At 34.4% G+C, this 24,663-nt stretch overlaps 1 protein-coding gene across 1 annotated transcript in view; it reads right to left on the reverse strand.

The window, feature by feature from the left end:
* The window catches only part of NF1 (neurofibromin 1), a 253,568-nt gene that overhangs the window by 166,755 nt on the left and 62,150 nt on the right, over nucleotides 1-24,663 (reverse strand). Inside the window, exons 5-11 of the mRNA XM_054689838.1 lie at nucleotides 18,365-18,471; nucleotides 15,890-15,957; nucleotides 15,563-15,638; nucleotides 14,441-14,598; nucleotides 3,452-3,625; nucleotides 2,871-2,993; nucleotides 2,546-2,620 (exon numbers count right to left, since the gene is read on the reverse strand). Of these exons, the coding sequence (XP_054545813.1) occupies nucleotides 2,546-2,620; nucleotides 2,871-2,993; nucleotides 3,452-3,625; nucleotides 14,441-14,598; nucleotides 15,563-15,638; nucleotides 15,890-15,957; nucleotides 18,365-18,471 (781 nt within the window). The remainder of the gene's footprint in view (nucleotides 1-2,545; nucleotides 2,621-2,870; nucleotides 2,994-3,451; nucleotides 3,626-14,440; nucleotides 14,599-15,562; nucleotides 15,639-15,889; nucleotides 15,958-18,364; nucleotides 18,472-24,663) is intronic.

Raw genomic sequence — 24,663 nt, forward strand, 5'->3', positions numbered from 1 at the left:
TCAGGTTTCCTAAGAAGAAACAGTGGTATATTTTAGATCTAAACACAGCACTTATGAACAGAGTATGAGTATGATTCACAAAAACAAAACAAAATTACTATTTCCACATAACCCTCAAAACACATCAGTTAAACTTTTGTCTTATTTGACAATGTGGTAATATTCAAAATCTGTGAACTGGCTACAGAGCCATGGAAGAAGAGCTCTTATAAGGTGTATTGAACCAAAAATCATTAAAAAGAAATCTTACACTATGGATAAATTTTAAGTTGGGAGTCCAAACATCTTCAGAAAAATTTCATATATTATCAAGACAATTACTTCAAACTGACAATCATTACCCTTAAACTAAAGGGGGGGGGACCCTAATAAACAATTTATCAAATATCTGCAATGATGAAGTATCATTATCTAAGGTACAACTTTAAAGATACTTCAATTTATGTTCCTTTTTAAGCTATTTTGCTGACAGGTTACTGATGCTTAATATTTTAAAAATTAGTCAATATAGGTTTTCTTTCAAAAAAATAAACTTTGTATTGATGTGACCTCTGATACAGACACACTCCACCTTCACACATGCAGTACTTGTTAAAGTATAGAAGGATGCACAACCACTTCACCATATACACTGAGGCATGCATGAAGGACCACTCCAGGCATGCTTTAAACCCACAAAGGAGCAGCTCAGCCACTTACAGCAGTGCCAAGTCCATGCTTGAAAGTGCTCTATATATTCAATTGTAGACAAAAATATTTCACAATTAAAGTAACTAGCCACAAAGTATCAAAAAAGTATATACTTGGGTTCATTAAATACAAGTTTTAAGCATTTATGCAACTATCCACTCTAATAAAAAGAATGGTTTTAGTATTATAAGTCGAAAGAGAAAAAAAGTACTAATGCTTTATTTCTTAATTACACATAAACCTGAGGAGGAAAACCATTTTTTTAATGGCCTTGAAAGTAAACCTCAAGTATACAATATCCTGGCTCAAAACACTGGCAAAAGTAAAATAAAACCTTTTTAAGTTTCTAATACAAATATACCTTATTTAAAGGAAGATACATTAAACTTTCACTTTTGGAATAAATAGCAATTGATGTTACTTAATTCACTGGTATTCAACCGAGGGTATCATTCCCATTTTTAATTGCTCACAATGCCAGGGGGTGAGAGGACAGAAGTGGTATATAATGGTATTTAATGAAATGAGAACCAGTGGTGCTAAATGTCTGGCAATGAGCTCAGCAGTCCAGCATATCCAAGAATTATCCTGCCCAAAATGCTACTTGGACTCCATTGATAAAAATTAAACGTGTCACTAAAGAGCTTTATTACTAGATATTTTTCCCCTGCAGGAATGAATTAAAGAAAATGTGGGCAGTATTTCAATTCAACACATTGAGGCAAGTAAAGATAGGGAGGTATGGGCCTTCCCTGGTGGCACAGGCGGTTGAGCGCCGCACTGTGAGGCTGTCCGCAACCTCTGCAGCGCCAGTTTGATCCAACTGGCCGGAGAGGGTCCCACATGGTGCTGCAGACCTCTCCTGTCTCGCCCGCTGCTCCCCTCAGCAGTGTATTTTGTCAGTCTGCCTGCTCTGTTCCCCGCTCTGTCTCTGGTAAATCCTCTCCCCTCCCGCAGTTCTTGTATCCCAGTTCTTGTATAAATAAATAAAATCTTTAAAAAGAAAAGATAGGGAGGTATTTTTAACTCAACCATAAGAGATATATTCTTATAAAGGAATTTGGTTATTAATAGGACAAATATATCTAAGCTATTAATGATTAAAATTCTTTTTAAGGGAGGAAAAGGTTGTCTGATTTATACATAAGTATGAATATCTATAAATGGGTAAAGGCAGAGTTATGATAACACTTAAGAACTTTCAAAATATGATTATTTACAATGAAAAGAACTAAAAATAGGTCCAAATCTGATAAGCTGTTCTCTTTCTACTTAAAGTGCTCACATCAAGGTTGAAGGTTCCATATGTGGATTTTCAGGAGTTTATTTAGTCTGATACACTTTATATTATGTGAATACCTCTATTTATTAGCTCATTTGTATCAAGAAGACTAAACAGTATAATCAAATATGGGCTCACCATTTTTAAAATGTACTATAATGGGCTACAACATAAATACTTTAAACTGTAAGGTGACCAGTCAGATCAAATAGTGAGAGGGAGCTAAGAATATTAAAATAATATGTGAAGGGCTTTAAGATGAAAATGTTCAATTACATTTTCAATTGTATTATTCTCAAGGGCTTTTGATGAAAATGAAATGTTTTAGGTTTAATCTTTCTGAAGGATCTCATTAACTCCACTTTGCTTAAGGGCTCTCTCTCAGATTAAGTCTGAATATGAAAAATAGAATGTGCATCAGTTAATAGGTATAACCACCTGTGAGAAATCTTCCCATATCACTTATTTAAGTTTAGAACCTTTTATAAATAAGAACATCTTTTAAATTAAAAAAAAAAAAAAAAAAGGAAAGAAAAAAATTTTCAGTAATTTAGCAATACCTTTTGGACTTACATTGGTGATGATTCGATGGAGTGAATTTACCAGCACATAGTGAAATGTAGAAGGGGAGTTCTGAGCCAGGCAGATCTACAGAGGAAAGAAAAACCAGTAATTATTTCTATGAAGAAAAGTATTTGGTAATGCAAAAGAAGACAAAAGGAACAACAAAAAGGTTTTCATAAAACAGAATTTTTAAGGTCCTGAAATAAACATATAATATTGAGAAATACCAATAAATACCAATAAGGTGTAGCCTACTCATCTTGCTGGTCATTTCACATTTATAAAGAATCAACAATATCAGTAAGCCTAAGTGGATAAAAACCAATGCTCTCACCTTAAAGTGTTGGTTGTTGTGAGGGCTTATACGAAAGCAAGAAACAAGACAATCAATCATCAGATCCACATCTGCAGGCTGACTGCCTCTTGAGAATGGTTTACTTGGATTAAAAAGCAGATTCTATGAAAATTCCAACAGAAAACAAAAGCTTTAAGTAGCTGAGCAGTTCTTTTTTTTAACTAGTGTTTAGTATCAACACATCATCCACATAAATGGCAGTAACATTCAGAAGCCAAAAGAAAGCACTAACATTGAGATTCACTAGTCTGCTATAATTCTTACTATGTCATATAAGGTTCCTTCCAGGTCCTAATTTCTACATTATTAAAAACCCAAATCTGAATATTCCAATTTATGAAAACTGGTTGATTCTATGTTATCTTCACATTATGAACCACTTTTTGAAGCCCAAGAAACATATTAGTAACAAAAGTAGATACCGTAAACTTATAGTCAAAGACACTCAAATTTATTGTTAGCAAAGATCTTCAATAACCATCCAGTATGCTTTTACTGCAGGGCAATTTTTCATTAAATTTTTCTTAAAGCTTGTAACAGAGAAATAATAATCATGTTACCTTAAGATCAGCCACCATGGACTGAACTAGTAGGAAAATGACAGAATTATCTTCCCAATTGATGTAAGTACTTGCTTTGCACAATTTGACACAGGCAATTGCAGCACTTTCAGTCAGCTGTCGGCTTCCTCCATGACCCGCAAGTGTTTTTCGTAGACTGTCCAAAAACAACTTCTATAGAATTCAAATATAGCAATAATAAATGAAATTGCTTAATTTCAGATTTACCTGATAAAATAGCAAATTATCAGTCTCTAAAAAATATATTCTAAAAATACATAATTGATATTTGTGGCTTTTTACTTAAAAACTTAAGTAAGTTGTTGACAACATTAAAATGTTTCTCAAATCCAAAATATGTTCACTTTCTAGTACTTCAGTACTAGAGAAACATAAATAGGGGCCTCGGGCCTCCCCGGTGGCGCATCGGTTGAGCGCTGGGTTGCGAAGCTGCCCGCAGCCTCTGCAGCGCAGGTTCCATCCCTGGCTGCTCCCCGGCCTCCGGAGGAGGGTCCCGCATGGCGCACAGACCTCTCCTGCCGCCCGCTGCTCCCCTCAGCAGTGTACTTCGGTCCTTCTGCCTGCTCTGCTCCCCGCTCTGGCTCTGGTGAATTCTCTCACCCTCCCCCGCTTCTGACTGTACTCAATGCTTGTATAAATAAATAAATAAATAAATCTTTTTTAAAAAAATAAAATAAAATAATGAATAAATAAATAAATAAATAGGGGCCTCCCTGGTGGAACAAGGGTTTGAGCACAGTACTGTGAGGCTGTCCGCAGCCTCTGTGGCATGAGTTTGATTCCCCCGGCCAGCCAGGGAGCTACCCACATGGTGCAGCAGACCTCTCCTGACTCGCCCACTACTCCCCTCAGCAGAGTATTTCAGTCAGTCTGCCTGTCCTGTTTCCCGCTCTGTCTCTGGTGAATTCTCTCACCTCCCGCATCTCTGGCCTGTACCCCAGTTCTTCTATACAAAAATAAATAAATCTTTAAAAAAAATAAAAAAGTAATAATTCCCCAGTCTCTTTATTAAGTGCTTGTGGGAAAACCGGAAAGCCACACATAAAAGAACGAAATTGGATTACAAATGGATTAAAGATTTAGATATCAAGACCCACAACAATAAAATACTCAGAAGAAACACTGGTAATACATTCCATTATATCAAAAATAAAGATATTTTTGGTGACTCAACCCCAAAAGGGAAGGGAAGGGAATTACCAAATAAACAACTGGGAATTACCTCAAGTTAAAAAGCTTCTAAATAGCAAAAGAAAATAGAAGATGATTAAACAGGCACCCTACTGAAAGAGAAAAAAATATTTACACAATATATAACTAATAAGGAGTTAATATACAGGATATGAAAAACTCATATAATTCATCAAGACCCCAATCAACAAATAGGCAGTATATATGAACAGAAAAATTCACCAAAAAGGACATCCAGAGGGCCAAAAGTATTATGAAAAATGTTCATCATAACTCATAATAAGAGAGGGGCCTCCCTGATGGGGCAAGGAGTCAAGTCACAGCACTATGACTTAGGAATACTGATGAACAACCCTCAAGAAGAACCTGCAAATGTAATTCTATATCAAAAGGATATCAAATTCTATATAAAAATTCTTTATCAAATTCTGTATCAAAAGGATTATACACCATCACCAAATGAGATTTATTCCAAGAGCAAAAAAATAGTTCAACAACAAAAATCAATGTAATATACCATATAAGTAGAATGGAAGGAAATCTTCACATGATCATCACAATTTGTGCAAAGAAAGTATTCACCAAAATTCAACATCTTCTGAATTAAGCTCAGTGAAATAAGCCAGAAGGAAAAAGAAAAATATCAGATGGTTTCACTTATAGCAGGAATACAAGGGAACCAAGTAAGACATCAGTGTAAAAAAAATATTAACAGTACAAAACACAACAAAGCAAAAACGGACAATTATAATTCAGAGACATACTGCAGGGGAGGAGGAGGGAGAGGGATTATAGGGTGGGAGGGAAGAGCACCGGGGACTGAAGTGATGGTGCACAGGTGCATTAGTGAAGGAAACAATGGGGACTACACCTGAGGGGGTGGAGGGAACCAAATATCATTTAAAAATGAACAATGATATAAAAACAATTAATATAAAAAAGAAAAATCTTACACTTTTGCATTATTAAAAAACAAACAAACAAAATTCAATACCTTCTCATAATACAAACACTGGATAAGCTAGAAATATATAAAAAAAAAATCCTTAACATGGTAATAGTCATATGTGGAAAAACCCACAGTTAACATCATACTTTAATGATGAATTACACTACTAAAATTAGGGGAAATCTCTACAGCACTGTATTTGGCAATGATTTCTTGGATATGATACCAAAAGACACCAGCAACAAAAGAAAAAAATAGATAAAATGGATTTCAACAAAATTTTTAAGATTTATGTATCAAAGAACACTATCAAAGAAGGTAAAATGAAATTCACAGAATGAGAAAAATATTTATAAAACATGATTCTGATAAGAGATTGACATCAACAATTAATACTCTACAACTCAACAACAACATAACACAAACAACCCAATGAAAAAACAGGCAGGAGATAACATACTTCTCTCCAAAGAAGATCTACAAATGGCCAATAATGTTCTCAAAAATTGCTTATCATAATTAGTCTTTAGGGATGCAAATCAAAATCATATTTAGATTCCACTGCATGTACAAAATTTCAAGGAGGTAAACAAAATGTGGTATAAACATACAATGGAATATTATTCAACCATAATAAGGAATGAAATTGATACACACTGCGACATGGAAGAACCCTGAAAATGCGTTAAATGAAATAAATCAGAAATACAAGAACAAATATTATATGATTTCACTTATGTAAGATACCTAGAAAAGGCAATCACAAAGGCAGACAGTAGGTTTACCAGAGGCTGGAGATATAGAGTGGGAAGTTTAATGAGCACAGAGTTTTGGTTTAAACTTTTATGTTTCTTTACAACATATAAATAAATAAAAATTTTAAAGCTAGGCTCACATTTCCTCTGAACCAGCTCCCACTTTCAACCTCCCTTTGGACTTTTCCTCATTGCCTAAAGAATAAAATTTAAACTCAGATTGGATCAGTGTCGTTTAAATTACTCACTTCTGCCTCTTATCTGCATTTCTTACTACTACCTGCATAAATCTTCCACTATAGCTAATTTTCTGAACATACCTTCAACATCCTTACATCCATTTTCTTGATTACCCTGGCTTGAAAAACACTCTCTCCTCCTATTATCTAAAATCTATTCTCAAATAATCTAAAATCAAATTCGTGGAACTAAGATTCCACACTTCTTCCATAAAACTTTCCTCAACATACAAACTTCTTATGATTTTGTATTTTGGAGAACCACTTTACTTTGAATAGTACAAACATACTTTCACTGGTAACAAAATAAGCGTATCTTCAATCAGTTTGTTCTCAATCCAAAGAATAACACCTCTTACTTAATTAGCATTTACTTTTTGCCTTAAAATATTCCTAAATCCATCCATGTCAACTTTGGGGTTTTAATCTTGCCTGATATGAAACAGGGTAAACCTCAATAGTGGCCAAATTCCTAATTTTTGCTGCTGAACATTTTTTCTTGATCTTGCTCTGTGATTCCATACATTCCAGACTGTTTGATGGATTTGTAATAAGCTTCCCCAAGATGAAGGGCCTTTTATTTTTCCTTGTTTGCCTGAAATTTTGGGTTGTATTCATCTTATTAAACAAAAAAATATGTTCCAAAAATGGCCACAAGTTCTACTAAAAATCCTTTATTTAAATTATTTAAAATTAATTTAGTTAAATCCTTTAATTCCCTTAAAATCTTATTTTCCAATGGTTCCACAGTACAGGCCATCCTGCACATTCATGTGAGTTCTTACAGCACATACAACCTGTATTATTCCCCTAGTAAACAGGTACTATTGATAGTTAACTTCTCATCCATTAAGAAATAACTGGGAATTCTAGGAAGACAGCAGTCTAAGCCATCTCCTAACTCTAATTCCTTGGTGTAGTAATGTGACTGAGTTCTACCCAACAGAATGTAAATGAAAGTGATGCATGCCATGTCCAGGTCGGGCCCAAAAAATCCTCAGCATGCTTTCCTGCATTATGTTTTTCCCTTCTGGCTAGGAAAATGGAAATGACTCCATTAGAAATCATGTATTGAAGACTGCAGAGTCTTTGCTGGTGAAGGTCCTAAGAAACCACAAAGAGGAGGGCCATTCTACAGTTGTTCAGTTTAGCTACTCAATTTTATTTCAAAAGTAAAAACAAGTTTTATTATGTTCAGCTATTATACTACCTACATTGATACAATAAAAATACAATAATAAAAAAAATTTGAAACTGAAAAAGAAAATCACTTCTCATATAGTCTGTAGTCGGGGATGATCAGGGTCCTATTTTCTATTAGTTTCCTTGCTTGCTTTTAATAAAGAACTAAGTGTAATTACCAAACACTGGGAGGAGTTCTACACAATGCCAAAATCTAATGTTACCAGAGGGAATCCACCCAGTTAAACCAACTTTTTCCCAAAAGAACCCCTCCCAGGTCCTACAAGCTAATTCTAAACGCAGATTTAATGATTTACATTTACTTCTGTGTCCTATGGATATGATACATAATCAACCCTGACAACCATGGAATATTCTTTAAAGTTAACATGTGCCACCATTCCCAAAACACAATTGAATATTTTAAATCGCAAAAAGTCTCTAACAAATTGAAATTTTAAAGCAGTCTTCTAAATTAAATATGATCATTAAAATAAGATAGTGATTAACTACAAGTTAATAAAATTGAAAACACTTCATATGAGAACTGACTGCCACTTGTAAAAAGTAAAATTCAAAGTGTTACAGAATTATTACATACTTTTTTTAAAAAACTGAAAGCAAATGAATTCAAATATATATATATGGATATATGTGTAAAACAAAATCTAAAATTAATGAAATAGAAAATAAAAAATGCTAGGAAAGGCTAGGCTATAAAGACCAATAAAAAAGTTTCAGTAAACATGAGTGAAAAGTGAAAAATAGTAGAAATGAGGAAAGAGTTATAAACATAGATACTGACAAAAATAATTGCAAGAAAATACTTTTTAAGTAAATATATATTCATAAGTATGTAAGTATTATTTATAACTATATTAACAAAATTTTAAAATATATTTCCCAGCAAAGAATCAACTAATCAGGGGACCTCCCTGGTGGCACAAGGGGTTAGGCGTCAGCACTCTGAAGCTATCAGCAGCCACTGCAAGACAAGTTCAATCCCCAGCCAAGAGGTAAACCACATGGCACAACAGGCTTCTCCTGTCTCACACGCTGCTCCCCTCAGCAGTGTATTTCAGTCAGTCTGCCTGTTCTGTTCCCCACTGTCTCTAGTGAATCTGCTCACCTCCCCACCCCTGCATCTCTAGCCTGTTTCCCAGTTCTTGTATGCACAAATTAATAAATCTTTACCAAAAAAAAGAATTAACTATCAAAAATAACCTTTAAGTTATAAAAATTATTGAGAGCCAGATATAAATCCACACTGATACGAACAGTTAATCTATGACAAAGGAGCTAAGAGTATACATAAGAAAAAAGTATTTCCCCGGCAACCAGCGGGGGTCCCACATGGTGCAGACCTCTCCTGCTGTGCTCTGCTCCCCTCAGCAGTATGTTTTGTCAGTCTGCCTGTTCTGTTCCCTGCTCTGGCTCTGGTGAATTCTCTCACCCTCCCGCGCTTCTGACTGTACCCAGTGCTTGTATAAATAAAATAAAATAAAATAAAAAAAAAAAAGTATTTCTTCAACAAACAATATTGGCAAAACTGGACAGACACATGCAAAAGAATGAAACTAGATCACTATCTTACACCATTTAGAAAACTTAACTCAAAATGGATTAAAGACTTAGATGTAAGACCTAAAATCATAAAATACATAAAAGAAAACATAATAGGCAAAATACTACACAACACTAGCCTCAGTGATGTATTTGGGGACTCAATTTCTAACAGCAAGAAAAACAAAAGCAAAAGAAAACAAATAGAACTATATAAAACTAAAAAGCTTCTGCACAAACACACTATCATTAAAATGAAAAGACAGCATACTGAATGGGAGAAAATATTTGCAAGTCATACACTGACAAAGGCCTAATATCCAAGATATACAAACAAATCATACAATTCAACAAAAAGAAAACAAAATACCCAATAAAAAAATGGGCAGGAGGGCCTCCCTGGTGGTGCAATGGGTTAGAACACAACCTATGAAGATTCCGCAGCCACTGCAGCACAAGTTCGATCCCCAGCCGGGGAGCTACCCACATGGCACAGCAGACCTCTCCCTGCCTCGCCTACTGCTCCCCTCAGCAGTGTATTTCAGTCGATCTGCCTGTTCTGTTCCCTGCTCTGTCTCTGGTGAATCCTCTCACCCCCCACACTTCCGGCCTGTACCCCCGTTCTTGCATGCATAAATAAATCTTTTAAAAAAAAATGGGTAGGCGGCCTAAATACACACTTCTCCAAAGAAGACATACAGATGATCAACAGGCACATGAGAAAATACTCATTATCATTTATCATCAGGAAACTGCAAATCAAAACCACAATGATGTAACATCTCACACCTGTGAGAATGGCCCATCTCAAAAAGTTCAGAAACAAGGCTAGGATGTGGAGAAAGAGGGACCCTTGTATATTAGTGGTGTGAATATACACTTAGGGATATTTTTCAAAATATTAAAAATAGATCTACAATATGATCCAGCAATTCCATTCCCAGGTGTCTACCCAAAGAATGTAAAAACACTAATTCAAGAGATATATGCACTTCTAAGTTCATTACAGCACATTTACAATAGCCAAGTTATGGAAGCCCAAGTTATCTAAATGCACAATGACAGATGAGTGGATTAAGATGTGGCATGTGTGAACATACATTTGAGTGCGCGCGCACGCACACACACACACACACACACACACATGGGTATTACTTAGCTATTAAAAAAATGAACTCTTTCCATTTTGCAACAGCATGGATGGAAGTGAAGGGGATTATGCTAAGTGAAATAAGCCAGAAGGAGAAAGACAAATACCAGATGGTTTAACTCATATACGGAATACATAGAAGCAAAACAGAGTCAGATCATACCAAACCAAAAACAAACCCTAAGAATCTGACTGTAAACTGAGGCTACTAAAGGGGAGGAGGAGAGGAGAGGAGAGAGGAAAGGGAAGAGAAGACACAAAGGACTATTATGGAGTACTATGCCTGCCTTTGGGGTAGGTGTGGTATGTGGACATGCATCTTAGGACATGTGATCCTTGCCTGAGTCACATACAAGGTTGTAAACCAATGTTAACTCAATTTTAAAAAAGAGAGATTAAAAATTCCTCAAAAAATTAAAATAGAATTAACATATGATCTAGCAATACCACTTCTGGATATAATACAAAAGAATTGAAAACAGTGTCAAAGATGTATTTATATAGTGACATTCATAGAAGCATTATTCATAATAGCTAAAAGGTGAAAGCAACCCAAAAATCCAGTGGTAAATGAAACTGGATAAACAAAATGGGGTTATACACTCAACAGAGTATTATTCAGTCTTAAAGGGAGGAAAATCTGTATGCTGTAACATGCAAGAACCTCGAGTTATTATACTAAGTAAAAGAAGCCAGCAACAAAAAGATAAATGCTGTATGATTCCTCTTGTATGAGATATCCAATGGAGTCAATCTCACAGAGACAGAAAATAGAAAGGTAGCTACATGGAGGGGGAAATAAGTAGGTATTGTTTTAGAAATGAATGAACAATGGAAGTTCTCAAATTTTAACAGACATAGCAGTTTGCTGGACAGCTTGTGAAAAACAGGATTGCTGAGCTGTGTCCCATCCCCAGAGCTTCTGAATCAGCAGACCTAAATATTTTATATATTTCCAGTAAGTTTCCAGGTGATACTGATGCTGTTGGCCTGGAGGCCACACCTTGAGAAACCTGAATTAGATCTCAATTTCTCTCTTTCTCTCTCATAAAAAAAATTAAAGGTATACTGGAAGAATACATATCAGCCCTTGAGAGTGGTTGTCCCTGGGAAAGAAGGAAAGAAAATGGAATTAAAGAGGACTTGAATTTTATGTGCAGTTAAAAAAAACATTATGCAAATATTATTATTCATTTAAAACCATATATAAATTTAAAAAGATGAGCAATATCTCAAAATGAATAGATGTATGGGTGATTGTTATGTTCACGGTATACTTCAGAGAGGTAAAAAAGATACTACAGTAAAAAGAAATAATGATCTGGAAAATGTTTACACCAACTGAAAATAAAGAAGTATTGCTCTTAATAGATTTTAAAAGTCCAGTAACGTATTAAAAACAACATAATAGAAAAGTAGGCAAAGGAAATAAACATTTTACACATACACACATTAAAAAAAAACAAACAGGCAAATGGCCAAGAAACACAGAAAATGACCCTGAACACTACTAATCATAAGGAGTAAAATGAGATAGTGTTGTTCACCCTCATCAGTTGGCAAAAAATAAAGACTTGAACACATATAGTCCTGGTAAGGATGAAGGAAAATAGACACTCTAATTCAACACTGGTGAAAAAATATGACATGCTATAAATATTGGTGAATATAAAAATAATCTAGACATTCATCCATTCACAGTAAAATGGTTGAGTAAATGAGGTTCATTAGTACAACAGAATTATTTGATACTTAAAAGAATGTGTCAGACCTCTATCACTATTTTATGAAATAATCTATCAATTATTTTAAGGCACAGACAAGATATATTCATAATAAATAAAGCAAAATTATTTGCTTTATTCATACTAAAATACATACTAAATAATTTCATACTAAAATACAAGAGCCACCACTCTATATATTTATGTGTAGTTTCATGTTAATGTTTGAGCAAGTAGATAGGAATGGAAGGATACCTATTAATCACTTAAATTGATTAGCTCATAAGGAAAGTGACTAGGAAAGAGAATACATAAAAAGTAAATATTTAATTCTAAAAGATGTAAACAGTTAAACTTTTTAACCTAGTGAAAGTACTAGACAAAAATATAAAGGCCTATTTTCAAAAGTATTGGGAAATGCCATACACAAATGTCATATATTATATGGTTCAATTTATATGAACCTTCCAGAACAGGTAAATCCATAGAGACAAAAAACAGATTACTAGCTTCTAGAGGCGAGAGTGAGATGTGACTGCTAATGGGTTTGAGGTTCTCTTTGGGGACATGAAAATGTTCTGGAAGTGGATAGTGGTAATTATTACACAACTTTGTGATTAAGCTAAGGCACTGCACTGTTACTTTAAAAGGGTGAATTTTATCATATATGAATTATATTGCAACAATATGACGCAATAGAATCTCGGTGAAGAGAGCTCTGAACCTGAAAAGGCTAGGGTACAAAAAGAACTAGAGTGAGCTGACTATATACAAACTTTAATATAATATCTAAATAGCAAAAACAAACTAACAAGATCCCATAAACAAGTTTGAAAGGAGAAACCAAGTAAAATGAGTACATACACATGACACCCTAAAAATTAATAAAACACAAACAATTCAATAGAAAAATCAGTAATTCATAGAGGAAATACAAGTGACCAATGAACATTTGGAAAGACGTTGTTTTGGTCATTAAAATATAAATTCACTTAATAGTAATGAGCTTATAGTAATTTTTCACCTATGTCTATTTTCCCGATAAAAACAAAAAATTTATTATTAATATTTTGAAGGGTTCCAAAACAATCTAACATGAAAAATGATGTCCTCAAAGTGGAAAGGGCATAGACCTAATAGGAGTCACATAATCACTGATTCTCAAGGATTGTCTACTTCATCTCTTTACCCATCAATGCTTACATTCCCTGTCAATATTTCTAATAAGTAATGAATCATACAGCTGATTTTGAACATATCTATCCACAGGCAAGTCATACAGGAGTCTATTTCATGTTTAGTCGGAGTATTTCTCCCGAAGTGAGAACAAAACATACTAGCAAAACAAACTATATAAGGAAATTGCAATAAAATAATAAAATTAATACCCAGCTCTAATTTTTAAGAAATTATTAAGAGTCCTTTAAAATTATCAATCATTGGGCCTCCCTGGTGGCGCAAGGGGTTAAGAACCGCATTATGAATCCACAGCCTCTGCAACACGAGTTCGATCCCCAGCCAGCCAGGGAGAAACCCACATGGCGCAGCAGACCTCTCCTGACTCGCCGCTGCTCCCCTCAGCACTGTATTTCAGTCAGTTTGCCTGTTCTGTTCCCCACTCTGTCTCTGGTGAGTCCTCTCACCCCCCACATCTCTGGCCTGTACCCCAGCTCTTGTATGCATGAATAAATCTTAAAAAAATAAATAAATAAAATAAATAAAATAAAATGATCAATCATTATAGTGCCAGTTTCCCTAGAGGTGGCCTATGGAATATCCTGTCTTCCTAATAGAATGCTATGAAAACAATTTTAAAATGAGTTACTATACAATTTCATTATCACCAACTGGGCACACAGACTTAAGTATATCAAAAAAATGATGAATTCTAAAAGGGTAAACCTTGATTATTAGAGAAACTATGTTGAACATTGAGAGAAGTATCATTTCATCTTCTGATAGAAGAATAAAACTAAGGGACTATTGTAAATCTTTAATTGATGAGTGGTATCATTTCTTTTTCCTCTAAAAATAATTTATGTACATGGATGTCTCTGGTAAGGTGAGCAAACAAAGACCTCTAAAATGATTGTAATTAGAAATGGTTCCCTGAAATATCATACTTACAGAATGCTAAGCCTAAAATGATATACACCTTGAGTAAAATACACTGCTTTGTAACTGGACATAACAGAAATAATTTTGCCCTCCTCACCTTATTCATGTTGTTTTCATCAACCACATCCTTGGATATATCTTGGATTATTTCTGGACACAAGATAAGGAGAATGATTTGCAGTGGCCAAACTGCTGCTTTACGTTTGGTGCTTTCCGCAAAACTATCCACCAAGTCAAACAGCTTTTCTGCACATTCTGTGTAAAAAATGTAAACATGCTCATATTCTTAGATGAGGAGCAAATCTCTGGCATTAAAGTTGGCACTATTAAAAAACTCAAAGGAGGGCCTCCCCGGTGGCGCAGTGGTTGAGCACTGGGCTGCAAAGCTGCCAGCAGCCTCTGCAGCGCCGGTTTGATCCCCGGGCGGACAGAGAGGGTCCCACATGGCGCGCAGACCTCTCCTGCCGCGCCTGCTGCACCCCTCAGCAGTGTGTTTCGCCAGTCTGCCTGTTTTGCTCCCTGCTCTGGTGAATTCTCTCACCCTCCTGCGCTTCTGTCTGTACCCAGTGCTTGTATAAATAAATAAATAAATCTTTAAAAAAAAATAAAACTCAAAGGAAAGATTTTTAAAAGACAAACTTGATGATCACCTAAACAAGGCAAATTCGTTCAGGAAAGCAGACAATGTTATACTGTCTGTGTGTCAGAAGAGTTATCTTGATTAAACCTAGAAAAGTCCTTATTTTAGAATGGCCAAACTTGAGTTTAGTTTCAAAGCACAGGTTTTATGCAAGGTGCGATAAACCCAAGGGAACAAAGACTAGACAGCTTCCCAAAGTATATTACCAAAGTCCTTCAAAAGTCTACTCTGTTTTACAGTTGTGTCTCAAGAATTCTACATAAGGTTATCACTACTTTATACTTTATACTTTATATCTCCCTAAGAGCATGACAAAAAAGTGTTTCTGTAATATCTCTGAATATCTAATCATTAGAACTTCATTTCAAAGTTCTTTATCTATATGCTCAAAGGAAAGGAAAAGGGTTGAGGGTAATTTAGAAATTTAAGAGAAAAACAGTATTTTCTATTTAATATCAGTTAACAAAATAAAAAGTTGACAAGTAAAAGCATCTTAATAACAAAACTAATTGGGAAATTGATTGTTTTTTACCTCGTAAGTAACAGTGTAAAGACAAAAAGAAAGATCAATCTCCTTACCAGCCATATCACTCTGTGGAATCTGGTATAGCTTTGTAAATTCATCTGGATAATTTTCTACCCAGTTCCAAAATGCCTACAAAACCCAAAACACATGTTTCATATAAAAGCAGTGATATTTTCTTAATATAGTAAAAAAAGTCATATGACGCAAATTATACCACAAACTTCGAATTTCCTTCTTAAGAATACTGAAATGCATTCTGCCTAATTATTAATCTGAAATTATCAATCAAATCATGACTTTTTTGGTTCAAAATGCTAAAGACAGCAACTTTGATAACAAAAAATTAACAAAATTTTAATAACAAAGAGGATATAACTTACTTTTTCCAGGCTATTTATAACTGCTAACTGTGCAACCTTCTTTAGGGCTTTAAATTTAAGTGAGGTTTCTGTTAAAAAAAAAAAAAAGTTCTAAAATCAATGAATATAATTCAAAACTACTAGAAAAAATAACTTTCCTTTAACTTACAAGATTTTTTTCCAGTACTATTATAAGCAATGTACAGTCAGTTAACATGAACCAAAAAACTCACTTAAGACAAAAACTAAACAAAAAGTAAATATGAAAACTCCTGAGTTTTTTCCATCTAGTTTTATTTCTTTTAATAACTGGCTTTTTTATAAAAGCATAGAATATGGTCGCTGTACAAAATTCAAAAAATATACAACAGCCTAAGGAAAATTTAAATCATTCATAATTCTGTCATACAGAGACAATCATAGTTAACAGTCTGGTGAATTTTCTTCTATCCCTTTTCCTATGGATGTATAAGACAAATATACATACCATATCTGAAACCATATATGGGTTTTTATCAAACCTGTTCTGTTCCCTTCACATAGCATCCCGTATTTTTCCATATCATTAAAAATTCTCCATATATTTGGTGACCCTACATATAATAGTAACTATTCAATAACACAGCAGATATTTCAATCTAACATTTAATTCTTTCAAAATTTTTCATGCTTTCAGATATTACAAATGATAAACTATGTTTCTAAGGTTACAGATTTAATAAATGATTGAATTAAACTTCAAGAAATTAGTCTTCCCAATATGCTTTCTCATAGAATATTTAAATTACTGACTTTATTAGCTATTTAAGCATTTCCCAATTGTTGTGCATTTAGAATGCTTCCAATATTTCACTACTATAAATAATAATAAATGTTCCTTGCTCCTGTCTTCCTATGTTCATCAACTTTACCTTTATGAAACTTAAATGTGTTATACATAGTAGTTTATTCTTAATTTCAATGTACTTATATTTATCACTCCAGTTCACAAGTTTCTGACTGGACAACTTACTGATAACTCAAATTCAATAGATCTAAAACTGAATTTATCATTTTCCTAGCCATCCTCTTTTCTGCTATCAACCCTTCCGTTTCTTTCCTATTTTAATCAACCTACTCAATAATACATGGGATACTTCTCTTTAAACTCATAGCTAAATAACCATATGAGATGTATTCTACTCAAATACTATTTTACTTCCTAAATTTCATATCAAATTAGTTCTCATTCTACCCTATTCTATCCTGTCCTCCACTACTCTCATTCTTCCTTACATTACTGAACAACTAGAAGTTTATATAACCTATCAAGCCTTCCTGGAAATTTCAAGCAAAGTGATATATTTAAAATAAAATATCAATCAAGGTACTTGCCACCTTAAAGCCTCCTACTGCCACTAAAATTAAGCCTCACAACCTATACGCTAACAGCATGACATTAAGTTCTAGAGATAGGTAAATGTGAATTGAATCTTTACCCTGCCACTCACTTACTTATTAGTAATACTCATTGATATTTGCTTTATATTAATACTTCCTCTACTTACCATAAAAATTCTCTCAGTTCCTTCTGATAATTTGTTTCAATCTACATAATCATGTAAAGCACTTCCCAAAGCTTTGAAATCACATACCATGCATTATAATATACCTTTGTGGGGCTACTATGAGAAAGCAAAATGAGATACTAAAAAGGTAAGACTCTGAAAGGCTAAAGAGTCAATCAGTAAGTCAGTAACAGAACTGGAAACAGAAATGTAGAAATGAGATTCCTGACTCAATTCCTCTTTCATCTTAAGATCACAATATTCTTGTTCCATTCAGCAATAGAACTTTGGTATCTTGCTAAACTATCTTCTCTTAGCACTTTAACAGCTAAATAGTTAACATCTATAACATATAACTATCCTAAAGATGAAAATCTACACAAATTTTAGTAACAGCATCCTTAGGTTCTCTTTATTAAAAACAAAAATTATAATTAAGCAAAACTTTCCAATGCCAAGATTTAAGATAATCATTTTCTCCATTTTATTGTTTTCAAAGGTTCAAAACTTACTGAGGGGCCTCCCCGGTGGCGCAGTGGGTTGAAAACCACGCTGTGAAGCAATCCGAAGCCTCTACAGTGCGGGTTTGATCCTGGCTGGCCATCTTAGCCGGCGAGAATCCCATATGGTGTGGCAGACTTGTCCTGTTGCACCCGCTGCTCCCCTCAGCCTTCTATTTCTGTCGTCTACCTGTTCTGTTCCCCACTCTGTCTCTGGTGAATCCTCGCACCCTCCCGCCCCTCTGGCCTGTATCCCAGCTCTTGTATAAAAATAAATAAATCTTAAAAAAAAAAAAAAAAAAGCTATTGAACCATAGTATTGTAACGATTTCTCTAAGATATTTGTATTTGCATTATAAATTCACTCTGATATTCTAGGTCAAACCAATCAAAACAGTGGTTTTTTAGCCCAGTGATTAATTTCAAACACAGCATACATTCAAACTTACCTTTCAGGAGTCGTTTTAATTTTGCACAATCCACATTGATATATTGTAACAATTCTATATCATGAACATCAACATTGTCTTCTGAACAAACAGTCAATTCCTGTAACCTGAAAAGTAAAAACCAAAAATAATCTATCAACTTAAATCTTAGGATATTCAAAATTCTGAATTCAACAAATTTCTTCTCATCCCACTGATGAGTTTATAAGAATAAATACACAAAGAAACAACCTAACCTCCCATCACAAAGAACTAGAAAAAGAACAACAAAAAAAAAAACAAACAAAAAATGCATCAAAAGGATAATACACCAGTAGAAGACAGGAAATAATAAAAATCAGAGCAAAAAATAAACAAAACAGAAATTTTAAAAAAATACAAAAGATTAATGAAGACAAAAGTTGGTTCTTTGAAAAAAATAAACAAAATAGACAAACCTCTACCCAGGGCTCAGGAAAAAAAAACGGGAGAAAGCATCAAATAATAGGATCATAAAGAAAAGAAGAGAAATTACAACAGACTCAGCAGAAATCCAAAGAATAATCAGAGAGTACTATGAACATTTATATGCACACAAGTTCAACAATCTAGAAGAAATGGACAAATTCCTAGAACAATATAATCATCCAAAGCTAGATAAAGAAGAAATAGAACACCTAAACAAACCAATTACAAGCAGTGAAATTGAAACAGTAATCAAAACACTCCCCAAAAACAAAAGTCCAGGACCTGACAGCTTCACAAATGAATTCTACCAAATGTTCAGAAATGAACTGGTGCTTATCCTACACAAACTCTTTCAAAAAATTGAGAAAGAAGAAACACTACCATGTTATAAAGCCAACATTCCACTCAAAATACATTTTATGAAGCCAACATTACACTAATACCAAAACCAAACAAAAACAACACAAAAAAGAAAGCTACAGGCCAATCTCCCTAATGAACACTGTTGCAAAAATCCTCAATAATATCCTTGCCAACAAAATCCAACAGAGCATCAAAAAGATAATACACCACGACCAAGTGGGATTTATTCCAGGGGCACAAGGATGGTTCAACATCCGAAAATCAATTAATGTAATCCAATACATAAACAAAAAGAAAAATAAACATTATATGATCATATCAATAGATGCTGAGAAAGCATTTGACAAAGTTCAACATCCATTTATGATGAAGGCCCTTGAAACTCTTGGGATAGAAGGAACACCCCTTAACAAAATAAAAGCCATATATGACAAACCCATACTCAATATTATTCTCAATGGTGAAAAGCTGAAAGCCTTTCTTTTAAGATCAGGAAGAAGATGAGGATGTCCACTCTCACCAGTGCATTTCAATATAATACTGGAAGTCCTAGCCAGAGCATTAAGACAAGAGAAAGACATACAAGGAATCCAAATAGGGAAGGAAGAAGTAAAACTATCACTATTTGCAGATGATATTATAATATACATAGAGAACCCCAAAAACTCCACAGAAAAACTAATACAACTAATCAATCAGTTTAGTAGAGTAGCAAGATACAAAATCAACACACAAAAATCAGTAGCCTTCCTATACACAATCAATCAATCTGAAGAAGAGAAATTAAGAAAGCCATCCCATTTACAATTGAAACAAAAAATTAATATCAAATACCTGGAAATAAACTTAATCAAGGAGGTGAGTGACCTATACAAAGAAAATTATAAAAGATTGTTAAAAGAAATAGAAGACACAAAGAAATGGAAAGACATCCCCTGCTCATGGATTGGAAGAATTAACATTATTAAAATGGCAATCCTACCAAAAGCAATTTACAGATTCAATGTAATTCCCATAAAAATCTCAATGACATTCTTAAAAGAAATAGAATAAACACTGATGAAATTCATATGGAGCTACAAAAAACTTCAAATAGCCAAAACTCTCCTCACTAAAATGAAGGAGAATGGTAGTATCACACTCCCAGGCTTCAAACTATACTACAAAGCCATAACAATTAAACAGTATGCTACTGGAACAAAAACAGACTCATAGACCAATGGCCCAAGAGAAAGCCCAGAAATAAAGCCACACATATATGGACAACTAATCTTTGATAAAGGAGCAAAGAATATGCAATGGAACATGGACAGTTTGTTCAATAAATGGTGCTGGGAAAACTGGACCACCACATGCAAAAGAATGAAACTAGACCACTACTTCACACCATGCACAAAAATCAACTCAAAATGGGTAAAAGAACTGAACATAAGACCTGAAACCAGGGCCTCCCTGGTGGCACAGGGGTTAAAGACAGCACTATCAAGTTATTGCCAGCCACTGCAACATGAGTTCGATCCCTGGCTGGCCAGGAAGCAATCCACATGGTGCAGCAGACCTCTCCTGCCTCACCCACTGCTCCCCTCAGCAGTGTATGTCAGTAGATCTGCCTCTTCTGCTCCTACTCTCTTTGGTGAATCCTCTCACTCCCTGCACCTCTGGCTTACACCCCAGTACTTGTATGCATAAACAATAAAATAAATCTTAAAAAAAAAGTAAAGAAAAAAAGACCCAAAACCATAAAATATATAGAAGAAAATATATGTATATACATACACATATATATATGTACTGTTTTATGTAGGGAAAACACTACATAACATACATCACAGTAAGATCTTTAAAGTCTCATCCCCCAAAGCAAAGTAAGTGAAGGAAAAGATAAACAACTTGGATTACATCAAACTAAAAAGTTTCTGTACAGCAAAAGAGACATTAACCAAAACAGACACCCTACCGATGGGGAGAAAAATTTTGCAGCACTTTTATAATAGGTAAGATTTGAAAACAATCCAAATGCCCAAAAATAGATGACTGGATCAAGAAGATGTGGTATATATACACAATGGAATAATATTCAGCAACCAAAAAAGATAAACTCATGCCATTCATAGCAACATGGATGGAGCTAGAAGAAATTACATTCAGTGAAAGAAGTCAGAAGGAAAAAGGAAAATATCACATGGTTTCACTCACAGGAAGAATAAAAGGGAAGCAAATGAGAGATCAGGGAAAAAAATAGTAACAATAAAAAACAAAACAAAATTAATAGGCAACTATAAATCATAGACATTCTTGGCGGTGGGGGGGGATCAAAACAAGGATGGGAAGAGCACAAAGGACTATGGTGATGATGCATGGATGAACTGGTGGAATTCTATGGGGACTATACCTGAGAAAAGAAAGCAAACATTGTATAAAAATGAACAATGATGTAAAATATATGTCAATAAATTATTTAAAAAAAATAATTCCAACAAAGATTAAAAAAATAAAAGGATAAGTATTTCTAATAGAACACAATTAATTTAGGGGATATCAAGAGAGAAACCATGATACCCAATAAAGTTCACTATGTGTTATGTATATAAAATTAAGTTGTCTATGTTAAGTATACATATTTTTATTTTTTAAAAAATAACAGCATGTTGATAACAGCTGAAACTGAGTAAAAAATGTGTGATATATATGAACTACTATGCTATTCTCTCTGCCATAAAGTTTATAAAATTCAATTTTCAAAGTATAAGTAAAATAATGTTAAAATTTTTAATTCCTATTCCTATGAACTAGACTTTGAAATGTAAATAGTACTTTATCTATATTCACAGGCTGCATTTACTTTGTATTGAAAAAAATGAGTAAGACTTTTCATTGCACCTTTCAATCTATACATGTGTCTGATTATCTGGTCAAAGTCCCTCTTGCACAGTAGTACTTAAGCTGTAAGAACAAGAATCTTTCATCAAGAAGATGTGGTATATGTACACAGTGGAATATTATTCATCAATCAAAACAGATAAACTCATGACATTCGCAGCAATGTGGATGGAGCTAGAAGGAATTATGCTCAGTGAAATAAGCCAGAAGGAAAAAGAAAAATATCGGATGGTTTCACTTATAACAGGAATATCAGGGAACCAAATAAGACATCAGTGTAAAAAAAAAAATACAATAACAGTACAAAACACAACAAAGCAAAAAGAGACAATTATAAACCAGAGACATACTGCAGGGGAGGAGGAGGGAGAGGGATCAGAGGGAGGGAGGGAGGAGCACATGGGACTGTGGTGATGACACATGGGTGCCTTGGGGAAAGAAATTCTATGGGGACTCAGTCTGAGGGAGTGGGGGGGAGGAAATATTGTTTAAAAAATGTAAAAATGATAAATGTTATGAAAAAAATTGAAAACAAAAAAGAATCTTTCTAAACCCCAAATGTCCCTTAAATGAAGTAAAAGTTACCACAAATGTAGAATAACTAAACACTTGAAAATGCAAATATCTTTAAACGGATAAATCACTTGTATCTAAATAAAAGAGGTTAAACTTTTCTTCCATTTTTCACTAACAACCAGAAGTCAGCTTTTCAAAAGTTGGTACTACTAATCCACTGAATTGTTTCCTAAAGAGACCTACTCATTATTTCAACTAATAGATATTAAAAATTGTAAGAAGTAAAATGTAAGTATTAATTTCATAAATGCAAAGAGAAATGTAGTGAAAAAGCACAAATACTACACGACCTTAGTCATAATGTTAACGTGAGTTGTATCATTATAGTTCATTTAAAAACTGATTTTAGGGCCTCCCCTGGTGGCGCAGTGGTTGAGTGCTGGGCTGCAAAGCTGCCCACAGCCTCTGCAGTGCCGGTTCGATCACTGGCCACTGGCAAGGGTCCCACATGGCACAGCAGACCTTTCCTGCCCTGCCTGCTGCTCCCCTCAGCAGTGTATTTCATCAGTCAGCCTGTTCTGTTTCCCACTCTGGCTCTGGTGAATTCTCTCACCCTCCTGCGCTTCTGACTGTACCCAGTGTTTATATAAAATACATAAATAAATATTTTAAAAAAATAAAAAATAAATAAAAATTATTTTAATGATCACATTAAACTTTCAATAGCTGGAAATGAAATCAATCTGACTGCTTCTCAAAATTCTCCTTTTACTCACTTTAACATACAAATGTATTACTAACATTAAAACTATTTTGAGCACTTTTACTAAAGCTCATCACAACATTAGAATGAGCAAAAGTTTAGTAGTTCACTGGGAAGATTTTATTTACATACTAAAAATAGCACAGCTACTACAAGGAAGCTAGAAATATGGGATATGACTCCTTAGGAAACACAACTTAATAAATCAGTGACACCAATGAAAAGTTGACTTGTGGTTGTTTGTGAAAGTGAAGAAAAGTTTAATTCCTCTTATAGTTCAGTTACTTCCATAGGGAAGAGGTACTATATGAAGCTTAAACATCATTTCTAAATCAGAGAAATCAAACGAGAGTTTGGGCAAAAGAAATGAAGTAGAAAATCTACCACTGAAATATCTGTAAAGACCAAGTAAACTAAGCAACAACAAAAAGATGTCTAAATGTATGGAAATAAACACCATCACACAGATCCAGAAATGAAGAACTTGAAAGCCAGAGTTAAAGGCATTATCTGATCTTGCAACAAAGGAAGGACAAGCATGGTTAAGGTTTATTCTCTTCTGAATTTGGGGGGGTACAGGAGGCTGACCACCCATATGGAACTGAATAGCAAGCCTTGTTCCCCAACAATACAGGGAGCAGAACCTAGGCCATGTAGAAAACACTAAATAGTGCTATGTACTCCCTAAAAAATAAAAGGGACAGACATAGACAGACAGAGACATAGCGAAAAGGAAGGAAGGAAGGACAGAGATACAGGAAAAGAGACAGACCTAGCAAAAAGGAGGGAGAGAGGAAAGGAAAAAAAAGGAGGAAAGGACAGGGGTGAAAAGAGATAGGGAGGAAGAACTGGAAAGGAAAAAAAAGTAAAGAAAATCTACCACACAAAGACATTTCCTCTACGTTTTGGGTGGGGTGGGGGAATCACTTAAGACTATTACTTCATAAGGGTTTGAATCCACATTTATATTACCCATGCAATCTGCGACAGAATTAACAAAAAACCAAAGTGTAGAGTTGGACACTAGGCAAGAGCAAACACAAAACTATCACTAGGACACTTTCACAGCTCAAGGCTGTAAGAGATTCCCAAAGACAAGAGACTGCATGCACTAAAGAAAAATTTGCAATCAAAGTTAATGAAACAGGAAACAATTCACTACAATTGAGTTGGCATATACAAACTTCTAAGAACATTTAAGTCTTAAAAAGAATATAAATAGATATGTTTTCAATGATGAGACATGAGAAATTTAAATCTATCTAAAAAAGAACAGAAGGGCCTCCCTGGTGGCACAGGGTTTAAAGTCTCAGCACTATCGGCTATCACC

Source organism: Talpa occidentalis, unplaced genomic scaffold, assembly GCF_014898055.3.
Source record: "Talpa occidentalis isolate TD23 unplaced genomic scaffold, MPIMG_talOcc4v2.1 talOcc4.7, whole genome shotgun sequence".
NCBI classification, from domain to species: domain Eukaryota; kingdom Metazoa; phylum Chordata; class Mammalia; order Eulipotyphla; family Talpidae; genus Talpa; species Talpa occidentalis.